The 13,572-nt window shown below is 47.6% G+C and overlaps 1 protein-coding gene across 4 annotated transcripts in view; it reads right to left on the bottom strand.

Moving 5' to 3' along the window:
• Positions 1–9,225: 9,225 nt before the first annotated feature.
• LOC146207932 (venom serine carboxypeptidase-like) overlaps positions 9,226–13,572 on the bottom strand; it is a 154,366-nt gene continuing 150,019 nt past the window's right edge. For 2 of the 4 annotated variants that reach the window (XM_084591650.1, XM_084591643.1), the window contains exon 9: positions 9,226–9,729. In XM_084591650.1, the coding sequence (XP_084447776.1) occupies positions 9,652–9,729 (78 nt within the window). In that variant the 3' untranslated portion in view covers positions 9,226–9,651. The remainder of the gene's footprint in view (positions 9,730–13,572) is intronic. The other 2 variants (XR_014704550.1, XR_014704555.1) reach the window with 2 other exon arrangements.

Consider the following 13,572-nt stretch of genomic DNA (forward strand, 5'->3'; position numbering starts at 1 on the left):
AGGTAGGCATTAACTACCATGTTACCCTAGTGAAAAAAAAAATCCTATGAGTCACAATAACTGCGTGCAGATTTTTCGTGCTAAACTCGTACAAATCTTATATCTCATACAAATATCATTCAACCCATGATAATTATACGAGATTGTATGACATTTGTATGAGTTTAGTATGAATTTAGCATGAGAAATCTGTATGTGGTTATTGTGACTCGTACGGTTTTTTACTAGGGATAGCGTGGTAGAAACCGTTGGGAAACTTGTTTGGCGGTAAAAAGTACACAAGTTCTTAGAATGTTCTTGCTTTAAAAACAAGTCGGTACTTCACTATCCAGCCTCTTCGTCAATGACAAGCGTGTCAGGCAAAAGCACACTTGAAGCGCTGTAGAGTGCCAAAAAAGCCAATCACTAGAGCACTTCCCAAGGGTGTTGAAAGGCCACATAGGGTTCGGAGACTCCAGCACTGCTTAAGCAAAAGAATGATTAGCTACTGGCAATAGGTAATTAGTGCCATCTATTCTCTCTGAAAGCACGTACTCGCCAGTGCTCTGGAATTTATCAGCACAGGCATGGGATCAAAGAACATACACAAGGTAGCAGAAATGTGCCCATTGTAAATGCCCAAACTAGTGGAGCTGCTCAAGCGCATTGAAATGGTATATTGCACAGTTGAATTTATCAAGTCAAAATAGGCAAAAGCTTTAGGTCAAACTTGGTGTTCATTCGGGAGGTGCATTATAGTCAAGCGTTTTGTTGCTAGAAGTCTTTTTCGAATGGTTGCTTAGGTCAGCCTGTGTTATTTTAAACATTATATGTTTTGGCCATTTGTCTAGTGTTGTCAGAGGTACGTGGGTGCATAGTCTGTAAAGCATTGAATGTTGCATAGAAGGGAATAAAAGCAGGAATTTTATACGTCGGGGATAGAAACTGAAATTATCAAGGGCGTCTCACCGTAGAAACGTGTTCCAAAATATAATTCGAATGCGCCAACACCTGTTATATTGTTCCAAAGCTGTTCCAAAATGCTCGCGCCTGTTTCCAGCCCTGCAATGTGAAACACAGCGTCATCCTCGCTCACCTCAGCGAGACACAGCGGACGAAACAGTTCTACTTAAAACAGTTCTTAACGGACCGCCAAGCCTTTAATCTGCACATTCAGGACAAGAAGCACAGTCCTTGCGTACGCGGCACTAGCGGCACGTACCACAAGGCGCAGTGTGGCCCATTACTCGTCAATTTGGCAATGCGTCATCTTCCTGCCCAACAGGCTGAGGTTGAAGAAGTACAGCATGCGCTGTATGCATGCCGACATCGCCATTTGGGCAACAGAGGGCAACATTGGTCAACTGGAGGATCCGCCTGCTGTGTACTGTGGTATAGTGCCTAGAATATACTGGCACTATAACTGTGGTCTCCAGTGTTCTCTTCAAATCAGAATTCGCAAGGTTGGCTACGAGTGGGCCGCATGTGGTCTGCCTTGTCTCCAACAAGCATGGGGGCCTCAAAAGCAAAGATGCGATGCGCCTCGCCCATGCATGCTTTTGTGACGAGTCAAATTATTTGTTCGACTCAATACCTGCATTTGCGCAGGTATGATGAAGATGTCCTGGAAATTAGTCTCCACAAGAGGGCGCTCGATTGAACTTCTGGTCTCTACCGTCTCTACCTCCAATGCGATATCTCCTTGCATTGGAGGGGGGAGCGAGCCGCATCTCACTAATCAATCCATCACAACCATCACATTGAGGATAGGGTACGTATGAGTACCCGAGCAATGGAGAGGCGCCCTCCATGTTCGACCCGGACAGATAAGACCACAAATTTGGACGGCGTCAGGCGAATGCCATGCATGGCTCCAAATACAGTTTTTTATGGGGATGTAGCGGGCCCGCACCATATTCCAGGAGAGAATGGTACACGGCTGGACTAGAACATGAGGAAAGACAGGTGGACGGCATCATTTTTAATGCCCCTAGCGCAACCCTCGCGGAAGGGGAATTGCAATCGCGTGCCCTGGATCCCTCCCACCCTAAATCTAAATTCATCTATCTTATCCGACTCTCGAAGGGCCTTATTTGAATTGCGAGAAAGTAGCTCGATTGCGATCAGGATCCCCAGACGCGATTTCTCATTTGGACTCCCGGCCACCATGCCTAGCAGGGAATGAGGCCGCCAACATGACCGCCCCCACACTAACAGACCCCTGACATAGACCATATATCTTGATCAGGACAAATATATCCTCTCAACTTTTCAAGACACATCTCTTTCGCCGATAACTTGGTCCCTAGACGAGAGGACTGCAGGGAGCCCTGGTCAGCAGCCTAGGCCTACCGGCCCAACAATTAGCACTGGTCCAGCTAGCGAGCTCGAGTGTCGGCTTTGACCAGTGAGGTCCCGAGGGACTGCGTCTAGTATTGGGAGCAGCCCACTAGGGGCAGCTTCCCAAATAGTGCCTCTTTTTAATAAATGCTTTTCACCATCACCACTGCTGCTCATTTCGCTCACCGCTAATTCCTGGGACCTCCCCCTTCAAAATGTCGTCAACACATTCGTGTAGTATAGACCCCGCGGTGGTGTCTTCTAGGTTAGTAGACAGACATGGAGAACTCGCGCGGTAGATATCCAGTGCTTCGTTTGCTTTTCCTTCAGGTTCGCAGGCAGCCCTGGAGGGGTTATAAACCGCGGCAAACCGCATCTAACCATGCTTATCGAGCTTACGCAGTCTAACCTGCCTTAGCAACACAGCATAACAAAGCTTGCTTGCATGATCGGAGTTAACCTTTTTATTATGAAGGCGCTACAAGAGGTCACGGTCAGTTATAGGCTCTTACACTCTCTCTGTCACGCGCTCGTGGCGTCGCATAGAGAGGGCGCAGATTGTTGGAGAAAGGTCTCTTTTTTTTCGCGCGAGGAGAACCCGTAGCCTTGCGCGCATCGGTGTCACCCCTGCCTCCTCATTACCCGGTGGCGACGGCGACTCGCCCGCCCGGAGAAGCGTATCCTTCTAAAAGGTTCGGCGGAAGCTGACCAATGACGATGTGTGTCTCGGCGGGAAGAGGAGAGGAAGCTGCAGAGCCAGTTACGTGTATGTGTGCGCTGGCCTTGGCACGTTGTAACAGAAAGACGCGGCACGCCATATTTATTGAGATCGCGTCGCCTAATTGTGCCAGCCAGCGACTGTTAAGCCAGTGTTGCTGCGAGTCAGCAGTGCTACTGCTCCGCTCCCGGGATCAACCCGCTGCTCGGAAAGCCTGATCTGCGAGAGAGCGGCGCATCAATGCTACTGCTCCGCTCCCGGGATCAACCCGCTGCTCGGAAAGCCTGGTCTGCGTGAGAGCGGCGCATCGTCTACAAGACGGCCACATCGTGACTCTCCAGATGTCAGTCTGCAACAGTGCCCGGTGAACAATTTGGTGTTTATTTGTTCTGACTCTCTTGTGCATTGTTCAGTGTTGTAATCCTCTGCGAACCTTTTGTCTGTTTATTTCAAGTGTTAGTGTGAATTCCTCTGTATCGTCTCTTGCTGTATAAGGTTTATTTTGCCTGTTAATTCTGACTCCGACCCTTAGTCTGGTTTGAACAGGCGAAAGCTGAGCACCAAACGGCCACACCCTTCTGTCACAACCGGTAGCTATTTCTGACTGAGCTTGTCACCCAAGTCGAGGGCATCTCCTTCGAGATGGGAACAGCTATCTCCGCACACTCTAAGGGTATTTGTGAGTGTGCGCAGCAATGTGGCGCATCGTTTATAAATTTAAATTATTAACGGTGACACTGACGAACCCGAAAGACCCGTTGGGGAGACTCGCGTGTTGAAGCCCCAAAGCCACTCCATTTTTCTGCCAACAATTAAGAGAGGCTTTACCGCGCAAGCTTCGTGAGGGCACATCACGTGGCCTAGGCCATGCGATGGGGACCTCGCGAAACAGCTTAGTTGACCAGAGCGACGGCACGAGCGTTAGATAATTTTTCTAGGCTCTGATCCTGCGGATTAGTGCTTTCGTGCTATCGGTAACGTGATGCACGAATCATAAGCGGTATCCACACGGGCGATGGAATCCATTCGTAGCGATGGCTACTGTGGTCACCTCACGTCTTCAAGTGGCCGCGCGGCGACGCTGCTTCCGGTTTTGCGCTACCGGCGACCGTCTCTGGGAAGGCTGATATCTCGGTCGACCGGCACATTTCCCGAATCCCCGAGGAAGAAAAAGAAAACGCTTGGCAGAGTTGGAGCAGATAACATCATCGAATGTTTTTTTTTAATGTTCGACGTTTTTTCATTGTGTCCTCTATCTTTTTAAATATTTTATTTTATTTGTGTGGACGGTATTTAGTTGTTTTTTCGCTGAGCTTGTCTTCACTGTTTAACTCAGTGGCAAAAAAAAAAAACGCTAGCGGTCAGAAAGGCCTCTCCAGAGTGCTTCTCTGTTCCTGCCGCGGGGCGGGTAGCTGCTGGATACAGCGACAGCACTGTATCCAGCTGAGAGCCACATTGCTGTCGAAGACTTTCCGCTGTTCGTGTGATCAGGAAACAAATTTGCCGGCCGGTGACATTGTGCACCTCATTTCTAAATCCATCCCTGCCAGGACAGCAAAGCTAGGCGCCCGTATGCGATGTCAATGCGCGTGAGTTAAAGAACCCCAGATGGTCGAAATTTCCGAAGCCCTCCACTACGTTAAGCCCCATAAACTAAACGGAGCTTAGGTGGTTCAGTGTCTCTGCCGAATTTCCGAGATCGCAGCTCTAGGCTCAGCTGTTCCTGGATTGAGCGGCGTGGATGCAATTGCGCGGTAGGTAGCTTTAGATATATAGGGGGAGGGCACCTTGGTACAGTTTGCACTGACTAACCTGGGGAGAAATATTCTGCTCGGCCTCGATCCCACAAATTATATGGCGGACTGCAACAGCTCCGACGCCGAAGAAAATCATTTGGGCTCCTGATCACCAGGGCTTACGAGGTAATGAGACTGCTGACGCGGCTGCCCGAGAGCTTACTCACTGGGCTCCTCATCACAGCTCTTCTGGCTCGGAGGCAAACCAGCGGCTTCTGCTGTCCAGGGAAATCATAAAACATTACAGCGACAACCACTGCCTTTTTCCGGCTCATGCAAATAGGCTGAGTAAAATGAAGGTGCAAACTTTAAGGTGCCTTCAAGCCGGTATTCTATCTGTCCTGCAATCATAAAACACTACGATTCAAACACGGATGGGTGATGCTCGCTCTGCGGAGAGACCTGTGATATATTCCATATGGTGCGGGAAGGTACTCAAAATTCTTACCTCCCCCTTTCCCTACCCTTTCCGAGAGGCATGGGAAACTGTCCTCCTCAGCTGCTTTTTCGCTGGAGTCTCAACGAGCTCTGGCGAAACGGGCGCGAGACGGGGCCTCGTCATGCGGTTTCCCGGACTAGGGAAGCCGACTATGAAGCAGTTCTACTCTGAGACTCCCATTTAATAAAGTTTTCACCACAAAGTCATCCGGAAACCAGACGTCTCGGAATGTGTGATGAATGGCAGCTTTGAGATCCTGAAGTACTTCTTAAGGGTATCGCATCCTACGTTCTAAGGCGACCCTTAAGTGTACTCGGCATAGGGTGCCCAGGGTGGCGCAAAGGTCAGTTGTCGGAGGCGGAAGATTCTTTCTGGCTTTGGACGGGCTGCGTCTTTAGATTCAAAAGTAGGGCACCCTAACAACAGAGTAGCCACGGTGAGGCTAGAGTTGGAACTCCCTTCCCTACAATTAGAGAAGACAAAGAGAGTTTGAGAGGCAACAATGGTCTAGCGTCTATGGTTAGAACGGAGGCACGCGCTACGGGAAGGCGGCTGCCATGCCGGATGGCTACCGTGAAAAGATGAAGATGCACAACCATGGTGCGGTGCTTCGAGAAGCAAAAGTGTGACCACCGTAAAAGCAGGCGCTTAGGTGATTAACGAAGAATGGTGCGTAGAATACTTATTTTAGTGCGTAGCACTACTAGCCGCAATCACGGATTTCGCCGACGTCTGTCCGAAGCCGCTCATTCTCTTTCTCTCTTCGTGAACTTGAAGTGGAGAAAGAGAAGGAGGCGACGCGCGCGTCGCTCGGCTCAGCATTAGGGAGGCGGAGCGGCCGCATAGCTTCAGCGGAAGCCGCTCCATATATATCTCTCTCTCTTTGTCCATCCGTCTCTCCGTGGACTTGAAGAGGAGGAAGGCAAAGTGGCGACGTCCGCATCACGCGATTTAACACTGAGGGGGCGGAGCGGCCGCAAGATGCACCCAGTGAGAGAGTAAGACAGTGGGATAGGGGCGGGTCAGGTGCGTGGGTTCGCAAGCGTGTGTTCGGAGTGAGCAGTCGTGTGTCGCTCACGTGTCCTCAACTTCGGCATCTCTTCCCTCGCATCAGTTACTCCTCAGCCTTCACGGACAGCTGACGTGCACACGCGGTGTACTCTGGACCTCGGCTCCAAGCCACTCGCCGCGCCGTAAAGCGGCTTGTGCTAACCTCCGTGCCTTAGATGGCGCGTTTCCCTCTCTCTTCTTTCTCTCCCTTTAATATCCCACTCCAGGCCTTTAGGCCGCAGAGCAGTGCATTGTAAAGAGAGACATTGTGCCTGTTTTGTGCCAATTGGTCATTGATTGGCATATGGCCATATAAGGATTCGTGCATACTGTGGTGGTGCTCCGTGATTGGTCAAGACCTCTATGACGTCATTCCATCTCGGTCAACCGGAGCCGCCACAAAAGCGAGACACATTTTTTCCATGACCGCATGAGCCATTAAAGGCTTTCGCCTTAAAAGAATGGCACATCACGAGGACGAGGATGAAAGGCGGAGGAGGGTGATGCAGCCGGATAATGAGAACTATAGTGGAAGACGCAAGGGCGGAACCGTAAGGTGGAAAATGGCGAAGGATCGAGGGTACGACGGGGCATGCGAGAGGGTTTCGCACAGCCTGTGTCCTCGATTGTGAAAATTGAGCGCGCGAAGGGAGACGTGTCCACGCCACCCAGACGCCGCATGAGACTGGGTTGAAGAGGCGTGCCAGCTCTTCCTACTGCTGTTATGATCTCACACAATTCAGAACGCGACGTTAGTCCGGCCCCTGAAAAACATCTGCCACTTATCATATCGCAGGTCCTGTTTTGGTTCATTTCGTTGTGCACATGAAAAGCATCTGCCACTTATCATATCGCAGGAATCGTTTCGGTTCATTTCATTATGAATAACGCCCCGTCTGGGCGCCAAAACATCATCAAAATTGATTTTTCTGGTTGGCGTCTCTGTTTTTCGAAACAATTTCTTGAAGACACACACAAAAAGAAAGCTGCGCGTGCTCTTTCATTTGCAGCACCAGCAAGGTTCCTAGTTTCACCGAACCACTACGAAGAGAACTTCACAAAAGTCTCGAAATCTCAAAGTGAGCAGAGTACGGCAGATTTAACCGCTTCGACAAAACTTAACTTTTCTTGTCCACAGCAATGAGTCACTTTGAATCAACGCGCGAAACTAATTTCTCATCCATCTGCGCTTCTTATTCTTCTCTTCCATCTGCACTTGTTCTTGCTCTTGTTCTCGACTTTCCTCTCTTTAGAATGAAGAGAAAAACTCCATTTGGCAGAATGCGCTTAACTGTGTCGGCCGTCTTTCCTTGTCGCTGCATAATTTGTGTCATATGCACCCTGTAAAATCCTGAGCAGCGCTGCAAAATGCTTGCATCAATCAACCGACTAGCATGAACAAAAGCCACACTTGCCGATTAAAAGTTCCGATAAATTTAAGTGATATGCGTGATGAGGCAGCTTACGTGCAGTCGTGCACTGTGCGCGCATGCATGGATTGTGTTGTAGTGACTGACCGCTTGCACTCTAGGTTTTCGTGCTATCACATTGTCACAGCTAATGGTGTTCGGGTTTCCTGCAAGATTTGCAAATATTCGGTTCGTACTCGAATTGGTTTTTAGTCAAACTTTTGTAGCCTATTCAGTTACAAAGCTTCATTATTATCATTTAGTTCGGTTCAGAAAAAGCATATTCGAAGGTCCTCACGCTTGTGACATTGTATTTAGTTTGCGAGGCATCATTCTGAGATTATAGTAAAATATTTACGTCTGCCAAGAAAACAGCTTTTCTCGCAAGATTTGATGTCACATACAATGACACGAAGATGTTCAAGCCAAGAAAAACAATTGAAGAGATAGGGGTGTTGCTATTATTCTATTGCTTCATCGCAAAGCACCGTCATACATTGCGAATATATTTTCAAGCTATCTTAAGCACCTCGAGAGGGCAAACACATTCAACAGCACTTAAACATTAATTTGAGAGGAATAATTCACGGAGTGGTTCCATGAAAAAATTGTCAGTAATATATGTAGCATAAAAGTTTTATGCTACCCAAACAACAGGAGCAGATTCAATTTATTATCCATTAGCCTCGTTCACGATCCAGTGGTTCCAGGCCCGAATGAAAGTGATCCACGCCGTGACGATGATATATTCATCTCACTTGTTCTCGAACCTGACTCAAAAGAGTCTTTCGAGCGCAGCCCTTACACTCATTACCTCGCCAAGACGTTAAAATAGTCATTAATTACGTAGCAACTGATAAAAAAGAGATTTCGATTTCTGAAAACGTAATGTAATCTCAGCGAGGAAAAGGAAACATTACTCTAGCTGGTAAAATAAAATACGCGAATACGTGTTGAACAGAGACCTGAAACGCTGCTGTGTGTTAAACAAGGTCAAGCTGCAGATTTTTAGTTCAGGTAGGCCGGGGAAATATCAACGAAAAAAGAAAGACGATAGGCGTTGATTTTGAGAAGTGACATAAGGCCCGCAATTCCCACTACGGTCTCATAAAAGAAATCCTCCGGGTGGTCGAATTTCATGGCGCTGCCAAAGAAACACATAGCGTTGTTATACACAGAAACGCATACACGCCTATCCCGTTACCAATGGAAGCGAAATGGTATAAGCTTTCGCTTTGTTAATAAAACTGCTTGGCTAAAATCAACGCCTCTGCTCTCAGTGACAGCGAGACGTGGGGCAATGAAACGAGTCGCAAAGTTAACAGTTCTGTGTCCATGCAGTCTTTTTTTGGTAATTTTTAGATGTCTTTTCAATGATACCAGCGGAAACAAATCGCATATGCGCCTAAAAACACATTTGATAAGTCTTTGCGAAGTGCTGCAGAACGTCTTGGCTGTCTCATGACCGCAATAAGCTTTGGCGAATTACCGATTGGCAGGTTCGAACGAAAGTAAATGCTTATTTTTATTTCAGTCCATCCAAAATCAAACTTGGCGAGGCAGGCATTGGCGAGGCCCAACTATAATTATATGTCGAAGGTCTCGCGCAATCTTGTATTCCACAGGCGAATACACAAGCAATACAACACTCAAATGCTGGAGCACGATTATAACACCACCTGTCGAAATAAAAAAAGAAAGGAGACAATAAAGAAACAGTGAAACGCCTTCAAAATTAGGATAGATCCATCGATCCGTTGTTGGCTCAACTTCCGTCGCCTGCTGTCATGATGGGTAGCTTTACTAAGCGAATTACGTTTAAAAAACAAAAACAAAGATAATCGAAACTAGAAAAGAAACTGGGCAGGTAAGAACAGCAGTAATGCATTTAGCACATCTCTTTCGCTGAGAGCAGCTTGCTCATTCCGGGAGTGCGTAGCTGTAGGGAAGCGGTTGTATCGACCTGTAGAATCCGACGTACTCGTACAGCACGTACAGCTGCGAAATGAGAAGAGAGAGAGAGAGAGAAAAGGAAATAAAGGGTTCACGTACGTCCTTATACCTGGGTTACAAGGCCAGAGATACATATTGCCACCTAGCGTTGCCAGGTGGCGCATGACTGAGGTGTGAAAGGAGGACGAAGTTGAAAGGACGACGAAGTGTCGCTTGTGCGTTTGCGTCTGTGCTGCTTGTTGCCGTTGTGTCTGGGCTACCTCCTGCTATCATTGATATCCTTAATCACCGTGTACGTGACATTCTGGTGGAGGTGCGGGGTAAAACGATCGCCTATGCAAGAATCTCCATATGCAAGACGTTGTGCAAGCCCTGTGCCATTGTACACCCCAGTGCATCGCGCCAGTCGACGGCTCCAGGGACTGTCTCCGGAGCTTCAGCCATTAGCAGCCTCCATGACATCCAGTGCTTCTGCTCAGCAAGTAACAGGCGTCGCACCGGTCTGTAACTACACCTTGCAGGCCCCTCGGGTACCGAAGTCTTTCCATGGGGACCTCTTTGAGGATGTGGAGGACTGGTTCCTTCAGTTTGAACGTGTCGCTGCTTTTAACCAGTGGGACGATGCTGCTAAACTACGGAACGTCTACCTCAGTCGTGAGGATGGCGCCCGTATCTGGTTCGAGAACCGAGAGCAAGTGTTAACATCGTGGCGGGAATTCCGTTGTCAACTGCTCGAGGCTTACACTAGCGCGGATCGTCCCACTGGTTAAAAGCAGCGACACGTTCAAACTGTGGGTAGGAAAGTTTGTGTATACCACACGCGGAAACTCTGTGCTTTCGGATTTTAATATATACAGGAACGCGGCGGGTCAACAAATCAACGGTAGTGAGATGTCGGCAAGTAATAAACGCCCCTGCTTTTTCTTCCCCCCCCCCCCACCCCCCCCCCCCGCCAAGCGGTACAATTCGGTTTAGCCGAAGCTGATAGGCTGTGTACCATATGCATTTTGTCGTCTAGGGAGTAAACTGTTCATTGCACGAAATTATTCCTTGGAGTATAGCAGTTGATGTTTCACGTAATCATCCCTGCCTCCAACGCAGCGACTCCTCGTTATTCAGTTGAATAAAAAACAAACAAAAGAGTATTTTAGAAGAAAAATGGTCTACCAAGGGATAAATATATTTCTTCACCTCCAAGGTTCACGAGGCCAAATCGCTACCAAATTTTAAGACCGTACGTTTCAGGACAACAATTTCTCAGGAATTGTTTTCCCATGCACGATTGAGCAGTAGGCCTGTCTCCCATTATGTGTTATTTAATGTTCAAATGTGAACGAGTTTGAAGTTATTAATGCTCTCAACGCTCTCCTTCTTGGATGCCACTGGTTGTCCGCAGAATTTACACGCAAACAAACAAAAAAAAAACGAACAAACAGACAGACAGACAAAACAATAAATAAATAGGTAAATAAATAAAGAACTAATCAATAAATAAATAATCTTGTTGTTTCAGAACGTGGATTTTCAGCCTTTGAATACGATGCGTTTCCCAGGACACTGCCAATGAAAACTGAGGAAAGATCCTACTCTGCGAAGATCCTCATAGCACTAGTTCAATTTCACTAGCGGGGATTAGCGTAGATTTTTTTAAACAGCTATAGCTATAGCTCTACGATCTATAGCGCCTTACCACAGCGCAGTCGTCGGAGCTGTGTAGATCGCAAAAGTACCGAATATTCGTAAGATTTGTTTTGTATTATATCTGGTTCTGTTATTTTTCGAATCGTATTCACTTCGGATTATATTTGCACTTATCGTATTCAACTCGGTAGCAAAGCTTTATTACTTGTATGGAATTTGATAAAAAAAAAAAGTGTTTTTCGCACATCTCTTCTTTTTATTTTTTGGATGGATGGATGAAATATAGGAGCGTCTCCTTTCAAACGGGGTGGTAGCAGTTGCTATCATGCTCGTTTCTAGTTCCAAAAAGTAGGGCACTGCCTCTTGAGTTATCAAGAAAGCTTCCTTGCTGATCTGCCTTTTCCACTTTCGGTAGAGTTCCACACTCTGTTTCTTTTCCATAGAATTTATTATCCAATTTTTACCTTCTGTGTTTTTCACCTTTTGCTCAAGATTTGAATGGGCAAAGAAGCGAGTCATCATTCTCATGATGTGCGCAGCAGACATTTTAGCGAGCGAGGTTTAGTCTATGGAGTTGGCGCTAAAAGTTCGGTGAGCGGCAAAAGAAACGGCGCGCGCGTTTTAATTTGCGCTTATCATTTGTGAAGCTAACGATACTATTGCTGGAAGGATGGAAAAGGTGCTGGCTTCTTCATGTAGCAGTACCTTCCAGAGGGATCGTGGGAAATCCAGGTCTCACATGGTTCTACGCGATGACACGGAAGTTTCACTGAAGGGAACTGAAAGATTCTGCCGCCTCGGGCAGCGGTATGCATGGTAGTCTGTCTCAGGCAGTGTCTCTAGTACTGTAGCAATTTCAAATGATGCAGTCCATAAATAAACGAGAAATAGAGCATTTCATGCACGTTGTGATGTGCTGATCGAGGTACGCGTAAAAAAAAAGTTACTGTGCACGGGGAAAGCAAATATCCGCTCTAACCAAGAGTGAAAATTACGGTAGACAGTGCACAAGAACTCACTGCGTGGAACGCACGACTTCACACTTGCTAAACAATTAATCCAGGTCATCCCGAAAGTCAAAACTTGCCTGCTCTGCTACGTTCAAGGAAGCAGGCGAATGGCGCTTCTTCCCCCGGCGCTATGCGAAGCCGCTCAGCATCTGTCAGGCTCCTGACAGTCCTCTGCTCTTACAGAGGAATCTTATTACCTGTGCAGTGATCGCTTACACCTGTCTGCTTGTGTGACAGCTTCAGTCTTTTTTTTTTTTTAATGCTATAATCGGTTTGCGCCGTCGTAGCAGTAAAGCTCGCCAGCTTCGATAATTCAGTGAGGTGCTTTCTCGCTGAATTAGTGGGTCTAGTACCTCCAGCGAAACTTATACAGGTCCAGACCGAGGTGTATAATAAATAAATAAAGAATGTAATGCTAACGCGCAACTGAAGTGCCCAGGAAAGCATTCTACAGCAGCAGTTAAACGTGCGTTATCCCACTTAGTTCGTCACGCGGGCGCTTTCCGAGAGGTGGCGCCATGGTATGACCTCAATAATTAAGATATAGGTAGAAAAATTAGCATGATTACTACTGCTACCATCCTGTTTCAAAGGGGACGCTCCTATTATTCCATCCATCCGTCCATCCGTCCATCCATCCATCCATCCATCCATCCATCCATCCATCCATCCATCCATCCATCCATCCATCCATCCATCCATCCATCCATCCATCCATCCATCCATCCATCCATCCATCCATCCATCCATCCATCCATCCATTCATCCATCCATCCATCCATCCATCCATCCATCCATCCATCCATCCATCCATCCATCCATCCATCCATCCATCCGTCCGTCCGTCCGTCCGTCCGTCCGTCCGTCCGTCCGTCCGTCCGTCCGTCCGTCCGTCCGTCCGTCCGTCCGTCCGTCCGTCCATCCATCCATCCATCCGTCATCATCATCATCAGCCTGACTATACCCACTGCAGGGCGAAGGCCTCTCCCATATTTCTCCACTTAACCCGGTTCTGTGCTAGCTGCATCCACTTGACCCCTGCGAACTTCTTAATCTCATCCGCCCACCTAACTTTCTGCCGCCCCCTGCTACGCTTTCCTTCCCTTGGAATCCAGTTTGTTACCCTAAGCGACCATCGGTTATCCTCTCTTCACACTACATGTCCTGCCCATGTCCATTTCTTTTTCTTAATTTCCACTAGAATGTCGGTAACTTGAGTTATTTCTCTGACCCACTC

Source organism: Amblyomma maculatum, chromosome 1 (genome assembly GCF_055883805.1).
Source record: "Amblyomma maculatum isolate TAMU_Amacu chromosome 1, ASM5588380v1, whole genome shotgun sequence".
Classification (NCBI taxonomy): domain Eukaryota; kingdom Metazoa; phylum Arthropoda; class Arachnida; order Ixodida; family Ixodidae; genus Amblyomma; species Amblyomma maculatum.